The 23,737-nt window shown below is 39.8% G+C and overlaps 1 protein-coding gene and 1 long non-coding RNA gene across 2 annotated transcripts; both read right to left on the minus strand.

Moving 5' to 3' along the window:
- Positions 1–121: 121 nt before the first annotated feature.
- Positions 122–14,426, minus strand: LOC141921464 (uncharacterized). The gene is made up of 4 exons (XR_012622695.1): positions 14,309–14,426; positions 12,760–12,856; positions 1,314–1,534; positions 122–385 (listed from the first exon to the last, which is right to left on the minus strand). It is a non-coding gene; the product is annotated as an uncharacterized LOC141921464 (long non-coding RNA).
- RNF125 (ring finger protein 125) lies at positions 2,832–10,494 on the minus strand. Its single transcript, XM_074815893.1, is given in 5 exon segments — positions 2,832–2,854; positions 3,766–3,874; positions 5,258–5,344; positions 9,542–9,669; positions 10,458–10,494. Coding segments are annotated over 5 exon segments (384 nt in total).
- Positions 14,427–23,737: the final 9,311 nt, after the last annotated feature.

A 23,737-nucleotide genomic window follows, 5' to 3' on the forward strand; every position in this document is an offset into this window, starting at 1 on the left:
TCCAGTTTGTTTGGTCCTTAGCAGCTGAAAAGCTGTTGTTTGTCATTGAGTTCAGGACCATTGTATATTAGGTAGAGAAACTGACAATATTTTCTTCTATTCTTACAAAAGAAAAACAACATTTTTTTTTAAATTAAACTGAAATTTATTTTAAAAAAGAAGAATTTAAAACAAAAACAATGCTTAAGAAATAAAACCACACCATTTTAACACTCCGTTAATTGCAAAAGGCTTAATTTTAATGACTGTGTTTATCTACAGAACATGTTCTTCCACTCTTTTGCAGTAGTCCTTACATGCTGTTTGGATGACTCACATGCACATAGTCTAAGAACAACCCATCCAGAACTCTTTGAACAAGAACTTTTCCAACAGTGTTTATGTCCTGAAAGAAAAAAAGATATTTTATTGACTTTCAAGATAGTAATTAATGTGTTAATAGATTTAATTTTGACTGCTTGGGTTACTAGTTAACAAAATACTGGTTTCAGTGTGTTTACTGTAAAGTTTAGTGCCTAACTTTCTACTCTTTAGTGATAAACACTGCTACATAAAGCAAGAGAAATCATTATGAAACTTGAAATAAATGAGAATGTCAAATGCAGAAACAAATTCAGTGATTATGCAAAACCCAACAATGCTATTTATTAGAGTCCAATTTGGTGATGTATGTGGTACTACTGTGTATAGAAATAAAGAGTCAAGTCTTAGCTATACTTTATGAAGCTATATATGTGTGAGCTATCATTAAAATGCTATCATATATAAGTCTGTTTCCACCATGTGCATGCATTATAGGTTCAAATTATTAAGATGGTTCGTCACCCCTGCCCTCCATTTGGATGTCATTTTCTTTAGTGCTTTTGCCCCATTAAAAAAAAGTTTTATATCTTTCTTTTGGATTTTGTCTGGATGAGTATTAAACATAAATATAGGAAAGCATTAACTGATATTCTTGAGAAATTCAAACAGCATGTGTTGTGCTGCATTTTATATTTCACAGCCCACTCAGATAGCAAACAGCTGCAGCACCTTTCAGAAGTATGACCGTGTCATCTTAGGTTCTTATAGAATAAAAATGGGTTGTGGAAACAAATTTCATCTAAAGTACATAGGTTTTCATTTGAGGATCTCCAAGTCATTTATAAACATGAGTCAGATGCCTAATACCTGTTAAGAAATGAGGTAACAGAGTGCCTTTCCCTTGTCCCACCATAAGACAGCAACAGAACTGAGGACAGAATCCATAAGTTGGCACCTCTGAGTACCAGACTATGTGCTTCTGTACACATCTGCCACACTTCCTGACTTACTTTGTGGTGCAGTTATCTGCTCAGTTCTTCTCATGAATTCTTGATTGTGAAAGTGTAGAAGACGACACACATAAAGAAATCAAGTCCAGTAGTTCACAAATACCATTACTCATTATGTAGTCTTCATAATGGAGTCTATGTCTGAGTTGAAGATGGCTTATAAAATTTCTGCAGAAATAGCTTGGATCTCTCCCAGGTGTTAATCAACAAATTGGACAACACTGTAAATAAATGGAAGGAAATATTCATTTTTCATCTTGGAGGTCTTATAGAAGAAATATTATCAGTGTTTAAAAAAACCAGAAATGTGAAAGAAGTGGATCTGTAATGGTCAAATGGCATCTTGGAGCAAGACGAATACTGCTAGGTACAGTGCACTTTCAGATCAACTGTCAATTATGCTAATCCCTACTGCATAATTCGTGTCCGCAGACATCCCAAGGACTGTCAACCTGTATAGATCTGATGGTTAATATATTCCCTTCTTCTAGCTACAAGAGAACGGTCATGCAAAAGCATTTGTTTCATCCAATATAGAATTTGTTTACCATCCAAACAATTTGTGTATCCATTTATTTAACATTCAAACAAATTAATAACAAATAATCCATTTGTTTACCATCCAAGCCACTGTTTGGATGATAAAGTGCTACAAGAAACATACACGCTTTCTCTGGTCATCAATAACAAATTAATTCATCTGTGTGCTTACAACAGAAGTGCTTAAAACACTTCATCAAAAGAAAAACTGAATTACTTGCTGTGTTGCAGTTGCTGCAACATTTATTTCTTCAAGCAGTATCATGTGAATACTGTGTGTATGCTAAAAAGATGATTATCATGGAATATACCATGTGTGAATATACTATGTGTAGACTAAAACCAGCTTTATGACATGTTATGGTAATAAGCATTATGATACAACACACAAAAAAATCCTATGCCTTTCTTAGAACTAAAAGTCCGATGTGGTTTATCCTAAGTTTGAAATAAAAAGGTTGAAACAGCTGTGCTGAATCACTTTTTCAGGTACTCCTGAAATAGTTACTCCAAAGGGATTTCAGAATTAAAGCGAAGGGTCAGTGTGTCAGTAGCAAACAACGAAGTGCACCGCTCAGCCTGTTCCCTCTCTGCTTTGTATTAATGATGTGGTGTCTACAGTTTATAAACCAACTAAAGCAGTTATGAAACCAGTATGACTTAAAAGATCACACTTTCATTTCCCTGCTTATAATTTTTACATTATTTGTAGGCAAACACAGTTCTGAGTATTGTTTTTTACATTAGGTTTCAAAGAAATGTGCAACAGAGGCTGTATAATGCGTATTACTCAAGAGTCCCTCAGGATCAGCTTGTATATGCAAATTGAACAAAGGATTTAATAATTTTCTAAGTTTTAAGGCTTAATTCTGCCCTACAGCTATACAATTGCTATATATGAATTTGCCCTGAGTGAAAAAAATAAGAGCTTATAGAGTGATAGGTGTGACAAAAATTATTGACAATTATTTCAGTTGACTAAAGTAAATACAGAGCATAATCTGAAAAATACAAAATTTAGCAAAATGTTATACATTAAAGCATTAATTCAGATAAAGGTGAACACAGTGTACACTCTCAAATGAATGCTTCCTTTAATTTACTCGGAGCTCTGGCTCCACGATAACTTACTAATATGACCATTGTTAAAGTGGTGAAAACTAACCTGCACTGTAAAAGGGAATGGAGTGGGTTTCCTCCATCCCACCCGCTGTGGGAAACGTGAGTGTTAGTCCATTTGTCTATAAGTCCTTCAGTCTGTAACCTCTCTAAAACACTTTTTCCGTGAGATGCGAGAATCAGAGTCTAAAGTGCCTCAGCAAATCACAATCAGGGAAGTAAATTACGCTTGTTAAGATCTGAGTCTACACCCTATGGACCTCAGTCCTACAAACAGGGTCACAGTAAGACCTCACAGCCTCCGTGGACCTTCTGAATGAAGCCATTCATGTGAAGTTATCTTAACTTTAAAAAAAAATTACCCCCCCCCCTACTATGACAGACTCCTATATAAGGCCACATAAGCAGTTCTCTAATTATAACCTCAACACCAGATGAGAATACAAAGCAAATGCTGCACATAAGTCTGAGTTAGGGCTGTAGAAATAGCACATGCAGGATTTAAAAGCAGGCAAGACACTGAACCTAATGATTGTTGTCTTGGCTGTAACTGTTTGTTGTATCCATCTTAAGACTTCCTACACCATTTTCTGTGGTCCTACCAGCACTCACAATGATGGGAGTGCTAATATTTTAAATACTATGTGCATACACGCTTGTCTGTGAGAGATGGGGATAGGGAATGAATATAGGTATGTTTTTCCTTCACTGTCAAAACCTTTGTCTATTATCTCCATCAGTAATGCTTGCTAGAATTAATCAGTGTAACATGTGAATTCAGTAAAATATATACTTATGTATATTATCACTGCTCTCCTTTCCAATCTGTGGCAAGTGAGAGCGCAGTCCATTAGCTCATCCTCATCTACTTCACACTGGCAATAAGGACAGGAGTATCTGGGCTTATGAGGTAGTATATTGGTAGTGGATGCAGATATAAGTAATACATTTTTAGTTCTACAAGCAATAAAAGAAGTATTTAGATTTATTTGGCCAGGTATCATTAGGAGCTTCTTCTGCCATAGCTAAAATGCAGCATGGGTGTATGACATGTACCTGGGTGTGATGTATGCTACGCTGGCAAAAGGTCAGCCTTGCTAATGGATGCTGCGAGCACTGCACAGAACTGTGCCAGCATGTCAGGATATTGATCCAGAAAAGCACTCGTTAACATAACCATGACCTTAGAGAAGAACAGATGAAAATATTGAACACTACATCTATAGACATTTGATAAAAGCACCATTTAATTGCTGTGATACACTTAGAGCCTGCGTGACCAAACTACCAATCCTCAGGAGTCCTCATTGAGTATCGATACTTTCTCGCAGAGGACTCCTACTTAGTTTTTAGTACAGAGTATGGTCTTGTTCCATGGTAGAGACACTGCTTTCAGGTTAGTGCAGTTTTCAAATGTGTGTGGATAAATGTTCAAGTTTTTCTGAGCATCGGAAGAACAATGACTGATAAGGAGATAGGTCTTCTGAGCAAGCAACCCGAATAATGTGTCATTTAGGAATATCAAATAACAAAGAGTATAGGGACTTTAAATTAAATAAATAAAAAGGCATTTTAATAATGATATCAAAATTGCTCCTAATCATTAATGGACAAAACTAAAGGCCATTGAACTTCAATAACTCAGTCATTCTAGAATTGCTACACACCTAATCAATTGCTCTAACAGGTCTTACCCTGAAAGAGAATGAAAGGGACAAAGACTTCGAACTTTTGACATACAACACACATATATTATGTGAATATATATTTTTTATATATATATACTGTAAGTATATAAATAAGAAAAGCTGTCAGTCTTCTTGATTCAAAACTATTTCTGAACAACAAATTAATTGAAGAGAGCCAATTACATTTAGACTATTATTAGTCTTACTCATTCTGGAAATAACCAACATTTTCAAGGAGTTTTATTTAAATGTAAACATAATTCTCCCCCAAGAAAAATAGCAAAAACTGCTGACTTCTCAAAATACAGTTGTTTCTACAAAACAGGTCACATGGAGCTAATTCTATCAAAATCATACTAACTGCAAGTAAAATGTATTATTTTGTAGTCATACACATTGTAGTCATTTTAAGTACTATTTGAGTATTATGATTTTAAAATCTTACTAAAGGGTTCATGTTGAATTCTATGAAACAGAAACAAGTTCCAGTTAAAAAAAATCAGAGAATTCTTCTACCAGTTTGACTTTATTATGTTGGGATAACAAACTCAAAAGTACTTTTACAGTGTCATCAACACTGAAGTCTACCTTGTTTACAGCATCCCCAAGCTCCTGAATGGGTCCATATTTTTCTATATATTTTTCACAAGTTCTTAAATGACCTCTCATTTCACTCAGACATACCTTAAGCAATGAGAAGCAGCAGCCTGTTATGTTTTATACCATGACACATTCACACTAATACATCATTCTGAATATTTTCTAGTTCAAAGCCTTATTACAACATTGTGTCTATACCTAGGGAAGAATATGGATCTTCTCCTACTACTGGTTCAGTTCCTCAAGCATTTTGTTACTGGTTCAGTATTGCTCTAATAAATTTTATAATAATAATATTCAACTTATAATAGTAGTCAATTGAGTGAAATAATTATTGGTTTGTGATGATTTTATTTGTCCCTTATGTTGGTCCTTAATATTTTGGAATGAAATTTGGGATGCAAAAGGGAAACATTTCTAGTTTGGGGAGGTGGACCTTCCCAGTACACATCTTGCTCTGTTTTTAATAGTGAAAATCTAGGCCAACTTGGTTAAAAACAAAAATATTCCAACATAAGGGTCTGATTCTGACCTCAGTGAAGTCATCAGCAAAACTTTTTTATAGATTCATGAGGGATAAGATCTGGGGTTTATATTGCTGCTGCTACTAGCTGTCCTATTTCTTTTAGTTCAGAACTTCTAAATAACAAACCTGGTGAAGCACAATTGTGAGATATTTTCTATGACGAGAAAGAATATGAAATTATAGTAAGTTGCCATGTTGAGATATTAAAACAGTATTTGCATAGAAACAGTACAGAGATATTAATATTACTTATAGGTAATTCGATATTCTTAACCTTTAAACACTGATGACCAATTCTGGGGAATCTTGGTGAAGAAATTTAATATAAGCCTGTCCCAGATATCTGTGCCATGGCTCCACTACAAATGATCATCCTGACTGCAAATGTGGCAGAATGGAAACACACCGGCCACAGTCACTTAATTGCAATTTCCACTCCCTGACTGGAAACTGCAAATGAAATTAGGTTTATACTAACACAGTAATCCATGCGTTGGTGTGACTGAGACACCACAGGAACATTTGCCAAGGGTAGTCTGCCAAACACCAGAAACAGCATACAAAGGTGTTGTGACACTGTAATACATTAAATGAACTTTTCAACATACCTTAGTGGTCTCACTGATGGCTTTACATAAGAAACAGAGCCAACACTTTCTGCAGCTGTAAGAAAAGACTATAAAGCCCTGCAGATATCCATACTCAGGTGTGGTGGTGCAACTCCCTCCCGACCTCTTGAGCCACTTGGTACTTATTCTCCCCCAAGACGAATAGGGAAAGGTAGTGAACCAGAGTGTTCAGGCACTTCTTTAACGCACTTGATTCCTATGTCCCCTACCACTTGGAAACAGACTGCATATCAACTCAAAATGGATTGGGAAAGGTAACAGACCAGAGCATTAAGGCATCCCCTTAGCCCACTTGGTTTCTGCCCCCCACACCCCTTTATCGCTTAAGAACAACAGGAACAATCAATGCCTCCTAACAGCATAGTACATCCGTACTTGAGTTGTGATCCAAAGGGGGTGATATCAGAACTCCAAGATTTAGCAAGTTCTGGGTTTGCACAATGGACAGAAAATATCAGAGTATTTCGAGTTGGACTGAAATGGAAAATTAGCTGACAAAAGTCAATTATCACAGATCCTATAAATAGCAATTCTAAGAAAGACCCTTTGAACTTTCCTGGATTGCAGCAGGCTGTTACCAGCATCTCCCCTGAGTCGGGACACCTCTCAGGCTCAGAATTGTCAAAGTTCAAAGATCATCCACCCACAAAGTCAATGGAAGGCCAGGGTGAAGTCAGACTTCTTGCATCTCAATTACTGCCTGTTGAGAAATACTGATCCATTGTATTTGCTCCAAACTTGAGTAGAGAGAAATTTCAACTATAAACTAATCTCTTTCACAGAATCAGAATCACAGAATCATTCAGGTTGGAAAAGACCCTTGGGATCATCAAAATCCAACCATCAGCCCTACTGTAATAATTCTCCCCAAACCATATCCCCCAACATCACATCCAAATGACCCTTAAACACATCCAGGGATGGTGACTCCACCACCTCCCTGGGCAGCCTATTCCACTGTCTGACCACTCTTTCTGTGAAAAATTTTTTCCTAATGTCCAGTCTGAACCTCCCCTGTTGCAGTTTAAAGCCATTCCCTCTTGTTCTATCGCTAACTACCTGTGAGAAGAGACCAGCACCAACCTCTCTACAATGTCCTTTCAGGTAGTTGTAGAGAGTGATGAGGTCTCCCCTCAGCCTTCTCCTCCTCAAACTGAACAGTCCCAGCTCCTTCAATTGCTCCTCATAGGATTTGTTCTCCAGGCCCTTCACCAGCTTCGTTGCCCTCCTCTGCACTCGCTCCAGCACCTCGATATCCCTCTCGTATTGAGGTGCCCAAAGCTGGACACAATACTCCAGGTGTGGCCTCACCAGTGCAGAGTACAGGGGGACTATCACCTCCCTACTTCTGCTGGTCACACTATTTCTAATACAAGCCAGGAGGCCGTTGGCTTTCTTGGCCACCCAGGCACACTGCCTGCTCATGTTCAGCTGTTTGTCAATTAGAACCCCCAGATCCTTTTCTTCCAGACAGCTCTCCAGCCACACTTCCTCACTTTCATCCACCTCTTATCTACGCACTTAAATACATACATTCACCTTCATGAGTGTGGATGTTTATATATTTTACTGTATATATGTATATATCCTTTGATTTAGAATACCTTGTAGTAAGTTAGTGTGAATCTTGTAATTCTTGAATCTGTAATTAGGTTGCTGTTTTAATCATAACATATCTTACCAAATCACTTTGTTAATCTTTGAATCAATCAATCATTAAATGCTACTAAAATTCAACTTTGATCTACCGCACACCATTAATAAATTTTAAATTGCTATTAAATCATAACCGCGTAAAATACTTTCATCCATGACATCAGGTCACTACTTGTGCTCTGCCACTGAACAACAAAAAGCAGTACTTAAGCTCTACTAAGTATTGAGAGGCCTAGTAAACCACACGTAGTTTAGCATTTGACATACCTGTTACAATTGGGTTTCTTTGCAAAACCCGATTTAAAAAAAATATTTAAATTAAATTCAATATTTAGCTACTGTTAATATCGAGGTGTTGCAGTTCATGCATTTCATCGTCAGTTTTAAGCAGATCTTTCCCAAATAGAAAATCCATAACAAAAAGGTAAAGAACCAATAGTTTTATCAACAAATAAACTTTTTTGCTGCTTTTCTTATGTTCTCTGTAATTCCCCACAACCCTGCAAATAGCAGTCTTTTTGAAGTTCACACATTTACTTGCTGGTTTACATTTTACAGTATTTTCACACTGCTGCTGCTAGACAAGAAAGATTTAGGGACCCTGTTTGCAGTTAGCAAGACAGAAGAAACTATAAAAGCCAGATGTGAATCCGTTTAGAGAAAAAATAAGAAAGAGTCAGATCTAAGCTGTAAAATCTCCTCTCGCAAAACACCACAGGTATAAAAATATGAGGAGAGAGCAGGGCTGAAGAGTCTTCATTACACATAAAGAGGCACAGATTAAATATTCACAAACATGGGAGGTAATACTTGGCAATTTTCAAGTAAATGCATATTAATTCAATCTTGGTTAACTGTTTTTCCTATTGATAAACGCCGTGTCCTCCACCACAAAGTCCTGTTAACCTTTTGCTCTGCACCTTGTTTTGATGAAACATGATTAACCGGTTCCAGTTCAAACAGTAGCATTTAAAACTTCATTTGCATGTGAATAAGTGATGTTTCAAAGGGTTTATTTAGATTTAAGGAAAAAGGCTGTTTAGGTAGCTTTACCAAAGAGGGGGCAGGGTGTTTTAAAAAAAAAAAAACAAAACAAAATCGCACAATTTTATATCTTTGTTTTGTATTTTAACAGATGCAATTGTGGTCGAGATTTTTATAATTAGGCAATTGTAGGACACAAAAAGAAGTGATCTGTCCTTTCTCCAGTCAAAGCCAACATAGGGAGTTAAGAAGTTTCAGCTCCCATAGGTTTATGCTTGACCTTAATATTTGTTTTAGAGCTCTTCTAGATAGGAACTTGATAAATCACAAGAATTTATTCTTTCATCATCATGCTGGTGGAGTTTCTCTGTTTAGACATGCCCTTAAAAAGGGATCTTAATAGTGTTAGTTCTCATGCATGGATACATCTCTGGAATTACGTAGTAGTCAAGTGCTCAAGTGTTCAAAGTAGTCAAGGCTGCAAACCTGTGTTTTACATTCTGTGCAATTTCAGTATGTGCTCTCCATCTTCTTGGCAACATCAGTGGCTGGAATTCCTTCAGAAATAAGGTAAGCATGGCAGTAAGGGCACATCCACGCATTATTCTTTAAACCTGTGGGGAAACCTTATAGCGGCCTTCCAGTACTTATAGGTGACCTACAGGAAAGCTGGGGAGACTTTCTCAGGGAGTGTAGCGAAAGGATGAGGGGTAAGAGTTTTAAACTGAAAGAGGGAAGATTTAAGTTAGATATAAGATAGAAATTCTTTACTGTGAGGGTGGTGAGACAATGGAACAGGTTGCCCAGAGAGGCTGTGGCTGCCCCCTCCCTGGAAGTGTTCAAGGCCAGGCTGGATGGGGCTTTGAGCAACCTGGTCTAGTGGAAGGTGTCCCTGCCCATGGCAGGGGGGTTGGAACTAGATGATCTTTAAGATGACTTCCAACCCAAAACATTCTATGAGTCTATGAAATACAGGAATGACAGAATCTATACATAAAAAGAAACAAAACTAAATGTGATAATCTCCCCCAAACATACTTCAAATAAGGCAGGGTATATAAAAAAAGAATCAAAATTTTGCACCACATGACATCCCCAGTGTAACATTGCAGGATACTTGTTCTTCTTAGGATATATTGTTAAGAAGATTGTGGGTATTGTTCCTTCAGCCCTACTTGTGTTAAGCAGACCACTGAGAACAGACAAGCTGAGCTTCCTGGTAGCACTGAAAAGCCTGTGACTGTGAGGACTCATTCCAGAGCAGAAGAGAGGAACCCATCCCCTGTGGGCCAGGCAAAGTCTGCAGCCTGTGATTTCAAAACCTGCCATCACAGCAAAGATTATTTCAATTTTGTAGTGATGCTGCTGGACAATGTCACAAATATGCATACTGACAGCTTACTGTAAGTCTTCCTGAGCCCATAAACAGAATACTCCATGTTGCTCCTATGAGGGACAACCATCTGGGTTGTCTAGATGAGGGAATTTCCCCAATATGTGATGAAGTCAGGAGCTGGGAAGGCTTTAGGCAGCAGTCGCAGGGGAAGTGTCAGGCTGTTCTGAGATAAGATAAGTGGTTCTGACCTAGACATCTCAGGGTTTGGATTGGGTAAAGGCCAATGGGAGTGTTTTAGCCACTTCACTTCTCTGATTTTAGTAATAAAAGCAGATTGGATTAGCGGTGACTGCAGCTGCTTTTGAAAGCTTTTTTCAGTTAGTAACATGACAGATAAGCTTTAGTGAATCTTCCTGTAGAGATGTAAAACATTACTGATCTCCTCTATCTGAGCACCATTTTAAAGGCCCAGTGCTAACAGGGCAGGAGATGGCCTTTCTTTGCATTAGATTATGGCTCCCAAGCACGTAGAGATAGGGATCTGAAGGGCAGAGTGACAGCCTGGGGCTGCAAGGAAGGACAAAAGGAAGGATGCACACTGACTGCCTGCCTGCCCCTCTGGCTTTGGAGGGGGTAGGAGAAGCTGTTGCGCCAGACTGCAACCCACAGTGAGCTCACGGCTCAGCCTGGGTGTGTGTGCAGACAGCAGACATGTGAGGGCAAGGACATGGCAAAAATCCTTGCACCTCTATGATAAATTTACACCCATGCCCCTCCGCTAAGTCTCACATCCCTGCAGCAGAAGCATCAGGAGCAAAGTTGTGTCTGCAACCCCAGCTGTGTAAATGCAAAATTTCACAGAAATAAACTGCTGACTTTGCACTGAAACAGGTAAGGAGCAGGAACATCTTCTGTTTTGCCAGGTCTGCATGGAGATTTAAATGCAGTAGCTTCCAGAAGACAGGCACCTGAAACCATAAATCACTGTCATCAAACCAGCTAGTACCGGTGGTCGTGCTGTGCCAATTTAGGATGTGCTGCCCCTCTGTGAAGGTTACCTTTCCTTCTGTCTCCTCTCCCAACGCTCCAGCCCAGCAGAAGGTACCATGTGTTTATCTCTCAGATACTTCTACTCAGTTTGGCATTTCGATGCCAATCCACCTGCTTTCCCAGTTGCTATAATGCTAACCTTTGCACCAGAGCTGCTAAGTCACAAGTCCACATTGCCCCCACCAGCTCTGCTATGTAGACAGCAACTCCAGCAAAGGAGAGGAGTTGGGAGCTGAGGCAAAATCTTCTTAAGCCACTGTAAAACAACTTGCCAAGCTTGCCAGTGCACTCTGCAACAGCATTTCTAACATACTTAATAGCCAGATCGATCTACAGGACTGTAGATCCTGATGGATCTACAGGAGGATTTCAGATGTTATCTCTTCTTTGGAAGCCTTCTTCATATAGGGCTCCACAGAGCCATGTAAAACACAATCAAAGCCTAAATCAGACAGATGGTGGTATTTTGCAGTTACTTCACAGAAGTATAAATGATTACACAAAGTGCAAAGACAGTACAGGCAAGACCCAACAGCTCCCTGTCCAAGGATAAACTGAATTGTTACACGGGGTTTGCCCTTGGGCAGGTTTTAACTTAGATTATTCCTGTACTTTAGACAGGGTTGAAAAGGTTTCTTTGTTTCCCTGAAGAACAGATGAATCTTCTATAAATAACCCTGCACAAGGTTCACACATGCTGTTTGAGAGCTTTCCCCTTTTAATGTCACAAAATATAAAATCAGATTAAGATTACCCTTTGCCAGTTCGTTCATCCTCTCCCTAAAACTGTCAGTAGCAGGAAAAAAAGGTAAATATAAAGGATACAAAGACTGGTAAAGAACAACTACACTCATGCATTATATTACAAATAGTCTTTTGCTATTAGTCAGTGATTTGTTCAGTTGACTATAAAAACAATTTGCAAGAATTTCAAGTCCAACAACAAAAACTCCTCTACCTCTAACCCAATTTATCACTCTATTTGCTCATTCTGTACCTAAACAGGTAAAACAAAAAACAAAACTTAAAACAGTGCAGGTAGATGAAATAAAACCTAAGCATCTCAGGAAATTGACCCTGAACATTGCTAAAGCCCTACCTTTTTTCCCTTCCATTTAGCCTCCAAACAACTGCCTCAAATCTCTAGTTAGACTGCATAACACTTCTCACATTCAACAAAAGCTAATACATTAGTTCTTGAGGGTGCTCTAAACAGCTGCATTTTTAGACATACATGTGTATGTCTCAGCTAAGGAGCATATCATTTTCCATGATCTGTGACCTGGAATAAATAATAAATAACAAAAAAAAGCCTCACCAGGTAAATAGCAGAAAAGGTGCAGCTGCTTAGCTGGATCTCTGTAGGGAAGGAACTCTGCAAAGTTGCCTACAGCTTCTACAGCTAACAAGTGTTCCTGCAAAGAAAGGACGGACTCAGAAACATGCTAGGAAGCCTTTTATCCTTCTTTTTTTTTTTTTTTTTTCCCTCCAAAACTATTCCTAAACACTGGCTTAAGCCACACTTCTGACTGCCGTTATCACTAGAAGGATGCCCGTGCCAGGTGCCACATTTGTCAAGGGAGTCACTAGCAGGTGGTTCATGTTTGTTCTTGCATTTTACAGCCATACACATTGCTCTGTGCTGATTCTAGACAGGATCTTTACGCTATGCTTGCATCTGGACAAGATTCTGATTAGGGCAATACTTCAGTTACAGCTTGCATTAAATTTGTGATGAAGACAACTATTAGAAATACTCACTTGGAACTTGAACCTGGAGCACACACACACTCTAGAACAGCTGGTTTTACGCACTGATCTTTTAGGTGGTCCAGAATAACTGGCCTTATCCTAAAGCAGCTATCCCAAAACTGGTTTTCTGGCATATCCTACCCTTAAGCAGATTTAGCTGGGATGAATCTAGATGTATTTCTAGGTATTTAACAACAACAAAAAATTAGCACAGTTTTTACAACCTCTTTCTGCAGTCTACAGAGAAACAAACAAGTAACACAGTGTTAAACAGGCTGACTCCAGATTACTGTGTTCAGTTTTGGGCCCCTCACTACAAAAAGGACATTGAATTACTTGAGCCTGTCCAGAGAAGGGCAACGAAGCTGGTGAAGGGTCTGGAGCACATGTCGTACGAGGAATGGCTGAGGGAACTGGGGTTGTTTAGTCTGGAGAAGAGGAGGCTGAGGGGAGACCTCATCGCCCTCTACAACTATCTGAAAGGAGGTTGCAGAGAGCTGGGGATGAGCCTCTTTAACAAAGTAACAAGCGATAGGACAAGAAGTAATGGCCTCAAGTTGCACCAGGAAAGGTTTAGACTAGATATTAGGAAGCATTTCTTTCCAGAACGGGTTGTTAGGCGTTGGAATGGGCTGCCCAGGGAGGTGGTGGAGTCCCCATCCCTGGAGGTGTTTAAGAGTCGGGTTGACATGGCGCTGAGGGATATGGTGTAGTTGGGAACTGTTAATGTTGGGTTGATGGTTGGACTGGATGATCTTCAAGGTCTTTTCCAACCTAGACGATTCTGTGATTCTGTGCTTCACCTGTGCCCACCGCCTACAGAGGTAACTTATGTAAATCACTGACGAAACACAGTTACTCTACTTTCAGTCAGTTCAAAGCAGACTTTCCCCCTTTCCTTCGTTTTTTTTCCCCGCCCGGACGAGCCCCGGGTGTCCGCGCCCCAAACCTCTCCCACTACCAGACCTCCCACCCCGACCTCCCGGCCTGCCTCCGCCGGCGGGAGACGTCCCGGGGCCGGGCAGCGGAAAGCCCCGGGCTGGGGGAGGCCGCGCCGGCGGCGGGGCTCCGGCCGTTCCCCCCGCGGGGCTCCGGCCACTGGCCCCGGCACTTACACCGGTCCGTAGCGCGTCCGGGCACACGGCGCACTCCAGGGAGGGGGCGGCGGCTGCCCCGGGGCCGAGGCCGGCCACCCCCGCCGCCGCCGAGCCCTTGGTACCGCCCCCGGCCTGCCGGAAGGCCTCGCCGGGCGCCGACCGACACCGCCCCGGCCCGGAGAGGGGCCGCCGCGGCGCCCCGGCTCGGCCCGGCTCAGCGCCGGGGCTGCGGTGTCGCGGGTGGTGGTGGTCACTCTCCCCTGTGCTGGGACAGCGGCGGAGGGTACCCCCTTTTTTCAACAGAATTGTGCTTCCCCTGAGTGCGGGGGTGCTGTGGGAGGGGAGGGCGTGGAGGTCTTGAAGTATCCGGGAGGTAGGCGCGACCTTGAATTTTTTAAAGCCTAAAAAGCGACAAAATAAAGAATAACTGTATTTGTTGTGACTCCCTCTAATGCACACTTACAAAATACTAATATTATTAAGAGAAATTGCAAAGCTGGCGGTGACGCTGTTTTAACTACCAAGGCGTGTAATTGTTGGGCAGAGATGTAACTGACAAGGCACTTAAAATAGTGGTAGGCAGGGGTAGGTTATCTTGAAACAGATAATTCAGTCAATGGGTACTTTTTAAAAATAAATATTAACACTGGAGATGGCATTTTCTCAGATGTGGACAGCAGTGGCCCACATTCATTGTGCCAGCATGATGGACCATCAACTACCACTGTCAAAGAAATTATAAAATTATATTAAAAAATTATAAAAAAAAAATATAAACAATGACAATAGATATTTGGGAGAAATTTCTTTTGCTCTACTTGTAAATTTAGGTTACAAAGGACCTTGATTCTCTATTTTACCTGTTTTCAGCCTCTTCTTCACCCAGTACTCACGATAGCTGTGATGGGGATGTCTGGCAAATATCAACACTGGGCAGTACAAGACACGAGGCATATCCTTGTGTTGACAATGGACACCGATGTAGGTTAATTTTAGTGGCCGTTAAGATGCCCAAGGACTGCTGAGCTGTGGAAACAAAGCTGTGATTTTTCTCGGTGTGTTTTCTCACATCATGCATCCCTGTGCATGGAGTTTTTCTGCGCGCAGTGGAAATGGCTGATGAAGTCAAAGGAGAATCCTGGAAGGAGCTCAACATGTACAAACATCACACGGTGGCCTTAATGCAGCTGTCAAAGCAACCTACCAAAGCAACTGTTGAGTTATTTTTGCCTGTGATGAATAAAGATAAAAGCAGATTCCTTCTAGGTGTCCCCAAGTACGTGAACACCAGAAGAACAAAGGTAGTATTCCCGCTTATATCTACATGTGCTGGAAACTTCATGATACATTTAGTAATGCTCATAAGTGAATTGGGATCTGTCTAGGTTTTTCTCATTTGGCTAAAAGTTGTATCTGCTGTTAGGTTGGAATTGGTTTTGGGCAGTGTATTTTTTATTATGACAGATTATTTTTTCTTTAATATTGAGGAAATTTGAATATAGAATCATAAAAGCTAATATCTGGGCATGTCTCAATATATGTATATATTTTCCAGTATCCAACATATTTTCTGTAACTTAATATTTTTACAGAAGCAAAGTCAAGAATTACCCACTTTTGAGTAAGAAATAAAAAGGAAATGCAGTAGATTTGGCAACTCCAAGATGAAAGCATCAGCAAGTTTTGTATCTTTCAGTTTGCATCTGGACTGCAGTAAAACTAGTAATCTCCTGTCAAAGTAATTTTCTTGGAAACTTCCATCACAGATTTGGTTTTGGAGAAAGATACCACCATTTTCTGGGCCCAAACTGTGCAATGATGATTATCTCATATAAACAGCTTTTACAGTCACATTATTAACTTGCCAAATCAAATATGTAATGACAACAGAAGGACAGAAGTATTTCCTGTGCTTACTGTTTACTCATATGCTACTCCACTGATAAATAATAAAGGCAGATCTGAGAAGAACTATATCTCATCTTAGGTAAAAACCACAAAAATCAGGACAGCAGTATGCATTGTTATAGAAACGGCAACAAAGTATGTTCCAGCATATGTGAAATCTTGTCAGTCAGAATCAACTCAATGAATTTCCTCTGTCAGTTACTGGTTTTCTTTAGTATCAGATAAATCATGAGGAAAATAATACCATGCCACTGGCTGAACTCTAATTTTGTCTATTGCTGCGTTACATTTGGTGTCACTTGGTTAAGATTTAGATCTCAGTTTTACTGAAATGTAATTTCTTTGCATGTCATCGCATTAATAATATAATGTGATAAAATGTCATTAGCCACTCTAAGATAATTAAGTGCAAAGGTTATAAAAGAAAATCAATCAGGGACTAAAACTGTGGGTTTTTCTGGTAAATCACACACTCATTTAAAATCTGACTTAATGTAAGTATGAATAATGTATGGAAAACATTAAATCATGAAGGATAAAAGTAAAATGCTTTTGAAAAAAGCACCAAATCCCCAAAATAAGCCCCTAAGTGCCTGGCAATAATATGTGAAATGGGCATTGTCATCATTGACATATGGAGAATGGAAGTCTCATGAAGACAGTGGTAAAACTACATTAGAGATTTTAGGAGTTACCAATGATAATTTTCCAGTACCAAGTAGGTGGTGTACACACAGACCTGACTGTGATGGGAAGGGCTGGAATGATCTTAAGGCTGCAAGCTTGCGGGGGCATGAAGATCAGTGCTCACTACCAATTAGATCAAATAAGGGCAGACACAGTACAGGCTCAGCCAAGATCTGTTACATGTGCATGTGTTTATGGCTGAGTAGGCATTTACAGATGTGTATGTATTTACTTAGATACACACATACAGATAAATTGTCTACATCTGCCTGATTAGTCTCCTAGGAAAAAAAACTAGTTAAGAAATAACAAAATCTGAGAATGTATTAGAGGAGAAACTTAACAATATGAATGAAAATCAGGGTGTGTATCAGAAGGCTTCACTACATAGTAAGTGTTCCACAATATTTTAAATATTAAAATGAGGAATTTTATTAAAACCTCTTTCTGGAAAAGGAAGGAAGGACAATAATTAGAAGTAGATAGCAATCACAAATATGTCAATAAAAATTGCCAAATTAAGCCAAAGAAAATTCAAGCCTAGTAAAACTAGAGACAATAGAAGGAAATCTAAAGTACAAGCAAAAGAAAGTAAAACAGCATCTAAGACTTTGTACTAGATTGATAGGAGAGTGCTGATGGTGCGAAGAAGGGTTCAACAGTTAGCTATAGTATTTGGTAAGGAGCAAAAGGATATATTTATATCTGATCAGGGTATTGGATATTTTGCCAGCCCATAATGACAATGTAAGTATTAAACCACATTAATGAGGAATAAATATTCTAAAAGGAAGGCAGAGGGAACTTTCAGCCAATAATCCTAGAATAGTTGGCTGAGGAGTTTTCTGTGTTGCTGTTAATTATTGTTAATAATTCTGAGCATACAATGGAAGTCCTCCAATGCTGGATTCAAACGTCACGGTTGACCTCATCAGTTATAAAATGTAAAAGATGAAGTTCAGTCAATAAAAGTATATTGATGCTCACTAACATGGTTTTAGAAACAGGACTTGGCAAGCTGAACTCAGGTTGTACTCTGATGAACTTACAAATATAATTGGGTTTTGTAACTGCGCTGATGTAATACACTTCTGTAGGGTATTTAACTTTGTCTTTCATGGCCTTCAGACTAAAATAAATAACATTGTATAATATGAATAAGATACACAGGAAATAAGAAATGTGTGTGACAGATCTTCCAAAGTAACATCAAAAACATACATACCTGACCTTAGGTAATATTTTTATGAATAATCTGGAAACAAATATAAAACCACCAAGTGACTGTATTTGCAGGTGCCAAAAGCACAGATGAAGTCATAAATCATAATGGCAATGGACATCGCACAGGGTGATCTGGCTTCCAGGATAAATTAGACCCATTCAAAGAAAGTGAATCCTAAAAAATTGAGTGCCATCTCATGTATCTAGGGGAAAAAAAATGTGTACTGTACTTCTGGAAGAGTAACTAGTGGCTGAACACAACCTAGCAGCAGGGTGGAGAAGCAGCATGTGCTTTCCCAGTAGCACTGCTATCAGTGAAGGAAGATGACTTCTGATAGGCATAATGACAATGAAAGTTTAAAATGAGGATATTTATTGCATTAGATTTACTGCTCTAAGTGCAGAACAAGTGAAGGAACTCCTGCTTAGTGCAATTCACCTAAAAAAGTTTTTTCTTAATCAAGAGATAGAATTAAACACTTCAGCATTGTTTATCTGAGTGCTGTGCAGTTTTTACTCATTTTGAAAGAAATAGCTGCTGTACACCACTGTTCAAGTAGGGCAAAGCTGGGCATTTATTGATTCATATCAGGCAGCTTTTGGTACTCAGACATAAAAAAATGTCAGTATTTTTCAGTTCTTTATTTTCTATTTTTGAGGGCTTTGAGTATCATTAAACTAAGTATTCTGGAGAGTAACAAAACTTTAAGGAGCTTGTTAACCCTGGAGTGACAGTGATGCTCATTCATGAGTTTTTAGACAGATTTCCCAAAGAGGTTAAAAAATATGATAATCTTCTCTGTGTATATATAAATCTGTCTGGCAGCGCCTACCCTTGCTAGAGCCTCCACCCTACGGCAGAGCTGCTCTGTCAAGACTTGAGCCTTCTCCCATTCCTCACCCAGAAACGGTTCCAGCCCCATCTGTGAGCACTGAGCTGCTGTAGCTGCTCCAAACATCAGTGCAGAGCCTCCCCAGCACCCATCACCGAGGCACCCCTGGGGCTTGGGGACCAGGCATCGTCCCCCAGTACTCTCCACAGGGAGGGTGTCTTCAGGCTGGTTGTTGGGGCAGGCTTAAGTAAAGAGAGAGAAATATCTTATGAGAAGGCTCTAGCGGGTGGTATCTTGAAAAGGCTGAGGTCGGCCTGCTAGCTGGTTTTATTAGCTCTGCTGACATCAGGAAGGGCTACTGAAGCCATGATATTTGCAGAACACAGTCTCCATTGAAGGGATAGAAGCATAACTTCGAGAGAGAAGAGCTGGGAACATCATAACATGATAAAACACAAACCAGTTTTCCTTCTTGGGCCCTTAATATGGCTTCACCGTCCCTTCAATCAAGACATAGCATACTTCAGATAACCCATGCCCACAGATAATCTGCACAAAATTGCATTAAGGAGATGAGGATAATCTAAGGGGATGAGACAGTGCGACAGTTTCCGAGCAGAGGCTCTGGGATACATTTCCCCCGGTGTAACCTGAGCGTGCATATAATGAACGCTGCTGCTGAACCACAGAGCATTTTCCCACCCACGCATAAGCCATGGTTTTACAATTGAAAATACATGCTGAAGCACAACAACGGATGTTTGTTGACTGTCCTAAAAAGAGCACACTGAGCTGCCTTTCCTCCTTGTTCTAATTAAAAATGCTAAGATTGTAGAGGATTTCCTCATATGAGTTTCCTGTCATTTATGCAAGTCAAAAAGAGGCAAGTATTTCCCACTCCTCAAAGGGAGACACTAGAGCATGCACATATGTCAGGCAGCAGTGCTGTTGCCTTGAAATGTGAATTTCATTTTCAGTGAGCTTCCTTACATTATGACCCTTCATCTATTTACCTGATTTTAATGAAACTGTTATATGAGAAAGTAATCTCTGACAATGGTATTAGTCGTTACAGCTTTCTAAAACCATAATGTCCTAACCTTTGTTAGAGTGAGTCACAAAATTAAGTAATTGGTTAAGATCAATTGAACACATTGGTGCCTGGTGACAGCATGTGTTGCCATGAAGCTGGTTTTATTTTCATTGTGTATTCTCTAACTTCTGCTTGTACTTTTAGGAACTATAGTTCTCCCAGGGAAAACCCTTGTGAATTCAGCTAAAAAGATAAGCTATATAAGCACAGATATCTGTGATGGTTAGCATTTTAAGAGAACGTTTAAAATCTTTTTGTTAATTTATGAAATTATTTGGCTTCCATGGAAAAGCAGCAATGAGAAAAACCAGTGCCTAAAATTTATTTTTTGTTATCAACATATAGGAAAATAATCTATTTAAAGGCAACTAACTTAAAAAACTTCCTTTGGTATTTTGATTTCCCTGTTCCTCATATGTGCCTCCAGCTCCGACCCTATCTGTAGCTGTGGCTTCCACACAGATTCACCAACAATCCCACCGCAGCCCCAGGAGCCTTCCCTTCTGCCTGTCCTTCACTTACCCTCAGACTATTGCTCTGTCTTCTTCATCTAACTGAGATTTGGGTGCAATGCTTTTTCCTTGAAGTGTTGCCCTTCCAGGTCCAGCTTGGTACATCAGTGTGTTTTTTTTTTTTCCCAGTGTTTCATTGCAAGCTAGTAAGCCATGTCAGCTGGCTTAGCTTCCTAGATTTTTCTATTGCTTTTTCATGGAGTATTGCCTGACCAGTAGCACTCACTGCTTTCCTGATCAATTTGAAGTAGAAATTATTTGTAATGAGTAAATCGGTTTTCTTTTTTCCTGTGCGAGAATGCACACTTGTGTGAATGTTCAATTTTCTGTGTACCTACACTGTGTTTTCCCCTGAGGAAATTTCTCCTGGAAAGGGACCAGCAGGCCTGAGTCTGTGGCAAGCTGAGGGATCTAGACAGCTCGTTCCACCAGGCTGGGCTTTTGGAAAGTGAACCAGAGTGAAAAGAGGCCCCAGGAGTAGCATGAGCAGGAGGGAAAGGGGAAATGAGCTAACACAAAGTCTTTAAATTATTTAAAAAGGGTATAGCCACACAGACCCCACTCAGATTAGAGGCACTATACCTCTGTTATAAATTGAGACCACAATGGACTATAATTCAATCTTTATTAATTATAGCAAGTAGAATATGAGCAAAGACAGCGCTGGACGGCAGGGGAGTCTGCGCTCCGCCAACTGCCGTGCTGAGTAGTTCAAATAGTCCCCTTTTTATACATCTTTACTTCCGTGCTCATGAGGTAGTGGAGGTACTCCGCGCATGCTTCAGTTGTTGTTAGGGGGGTCGTTTCCTGCCTCCTGGTATTTGTTGAGGCTGAAGTAAGAAGTCTTCCCTCTTTGTCTCATAGTTGATCTTTTACTCATATATCCTTATATGGGCCGTCTTGTCCTGTTTCTTGTCGCTTCCTGGAAATCTGGTAGTTATCTTGCATGAGCAGTATCTGGTTAAGTTTGTGTGAGTGATTACAGTTATCTTATCTCACACAGGCGGCGTCCAGTGGTTGTTTGCATGAGTGGTTTCTGTCGTCTAATTTTACATTGAGCTTAACATAAATCTTAATAAACAATACCTTAGTCCACAGTTTCTCACAATCCCCCCTTTTTCTTTTTATCCTATTGTTTATTAGGTGCTACTTTCATCTTCATTCTTGTAAACAATTTCTTTTTCACAATTTCGACATTTATTATAGCACTCACAATAATGATTTTAGCGTGGCATAATACATTCACAATAATTTTCATCTTCATTATTAGATACACTTTCATATTCTACTCTCGAGGTTAAAATAAGCAATTTAGCTGTGTCAAACCGTTCTTTAATAAAATGAAAAATATAGCGTAATATACAAGGCCCAAATATAAGTCCCAGGATCAACATAATAAGCGGTCCTGCTAAAGCCGACAACAAAGTGGTTAGCCAAGGTGAAACATTAAACCAGTTTTCATACCATGACCTGCCCGCTTCACGATCCTTTCTACGTTGGTCTAACCTTTTCCGAAGTTCGGACATGGAGTCTTGGACGACTCCCGTATGGTCAGCAAAAGAACCACATTCTTCACTGAGAGCTACACATAACCCTCCTTCCTTCAAAAATAATAGGTCTAATCCTCTTCTATTTTGTAGTACTACTTCTGATAAAAACTTTACTGAAGTGGCTAAATTTTGGATAGATTGTTCTATTTTCGCTAAATCCTCATCTACAGCCATTTGCAAACCTTGTAATTCCTGACCTTGTACTAGAGAGGCTTGCATTAGATTCCATAAAGGGTCTTTGGATTCTAACAACTTTAAATCCCTAGATAAGGAGAATTCAGTCATGGTACCATTAGCTGTTTTCAAAAAGGAGTCTGGGGAAGGGGTTGCGATGTTCACGGGGACAACCTTTTTTTTTTTTTTTTTTTTTTTTTTTTTTTTTTTTTTTTTTTTAGAGAAAGTGGGTGGATTCAGGACCGGATTTGGTCCTACTGGTAAAGGATCGTGGGGTATCCTTTCTTTTATTATTTTGAAAAAGCTTCCTCTATCTGCTCCAGGTTCCCAATATCTAATTCCCCAGGTACGGCCAATTAACCATGTGTCATCTTCTGGTTGTTTAACTTCAATTTCTATTCTGTCGCATTCTGATGGAGATGATTTCACCCCCCCTTACGGATCCCCAGACCCCGGAGCCGTCAGATCCATGTTGTGGTGGAATGCAACCTGGAGGTCCCCAAGTGCTACTTATATATTTGTCTCCTTTTGTTGGCCAGTCTGAGGCTATTGTCTCGCAACCCCAATAACCGCAATAAAAATGGCCTGGATAGTTGCAATAACTCTTTCCAGGATTGGAAGCTGGACACACATAGAAGGCTTTGGAGTTGGCTTCCGTCGCCTCCCAGCCTCTCTGGATATCGACCGGAATCATTGAGACTAATTGGACAGTAAAATTCCAATTTCCCGGAGAGGTCTGGTTTTGTATTAGTCTAGATTCCTGTAAGTTATATAGTTTCCAGAGCATTGGTTCATGGGGGTTTCCATTTGCTTGGGTTATTATCAATAACAAAACTAGCGGTACACCAGAAAAAAAAGGTGTCTGTCAATTTTGCCAATTTAAGTATATTTTTATCATCCCTGGGGAAGTTTGGCCATTGTTGCTTTTGTGTCCCATTGTTCTGATTCTTTTCTCCACAGTTTGTTCCTCCTCTGCCTCGCCCGTCGACTCGGTTGCTTCGAGCCACGGGGTGTACCATCTTCTCGGCAGCAAGGGAATTCTTCAGGAGAACAGCTGTTTTGGGCTTTCTGCCTGTTTATATATAGGCTTCCCACTTTACAGCTTTAACTAATGGGATGAGGCAAGGCACAGTTGGTACTTCCCTTCTTACACTTTATAGCCAAGATTTCAGTTACAAAGGGGATTGGTTCATTGGAATAGTAACAATAATATTGAGGGTTTATTCCTTTGGTAAAAATTTCCCACCACTCATGGGATTCTTAAATAATTTCTTGTTTAGACTCTAATTGCTTTGATTTTCACTCAGTGAGAGTTCTTTGGATTTTCCAACACTGTGTGCAAACCCCTATTGAAGGGTATCCACATTCACAGTGAGTCCACCATTTGTCCTGGCATACCATACACTTGGAACAAGCAAACGGATAACAATTGCGGTTCAAATTATTATACTTAATTCGTATATCTA

Source organism: Strix aluco, chromosome 1, assembly GCF_031877795.1.
Source record: "Strix aluco isolate bStrAlu1 chromosome 1, bStrAlu1.hap1, whole genome shotgun sequence".
Classification (NCBI taxonomy): domain Eukaryota; kingdom Metazoa; phylum Chordata; class Aves; order Strigiformes; family Strigidae; genus Strix; species Strix aluco.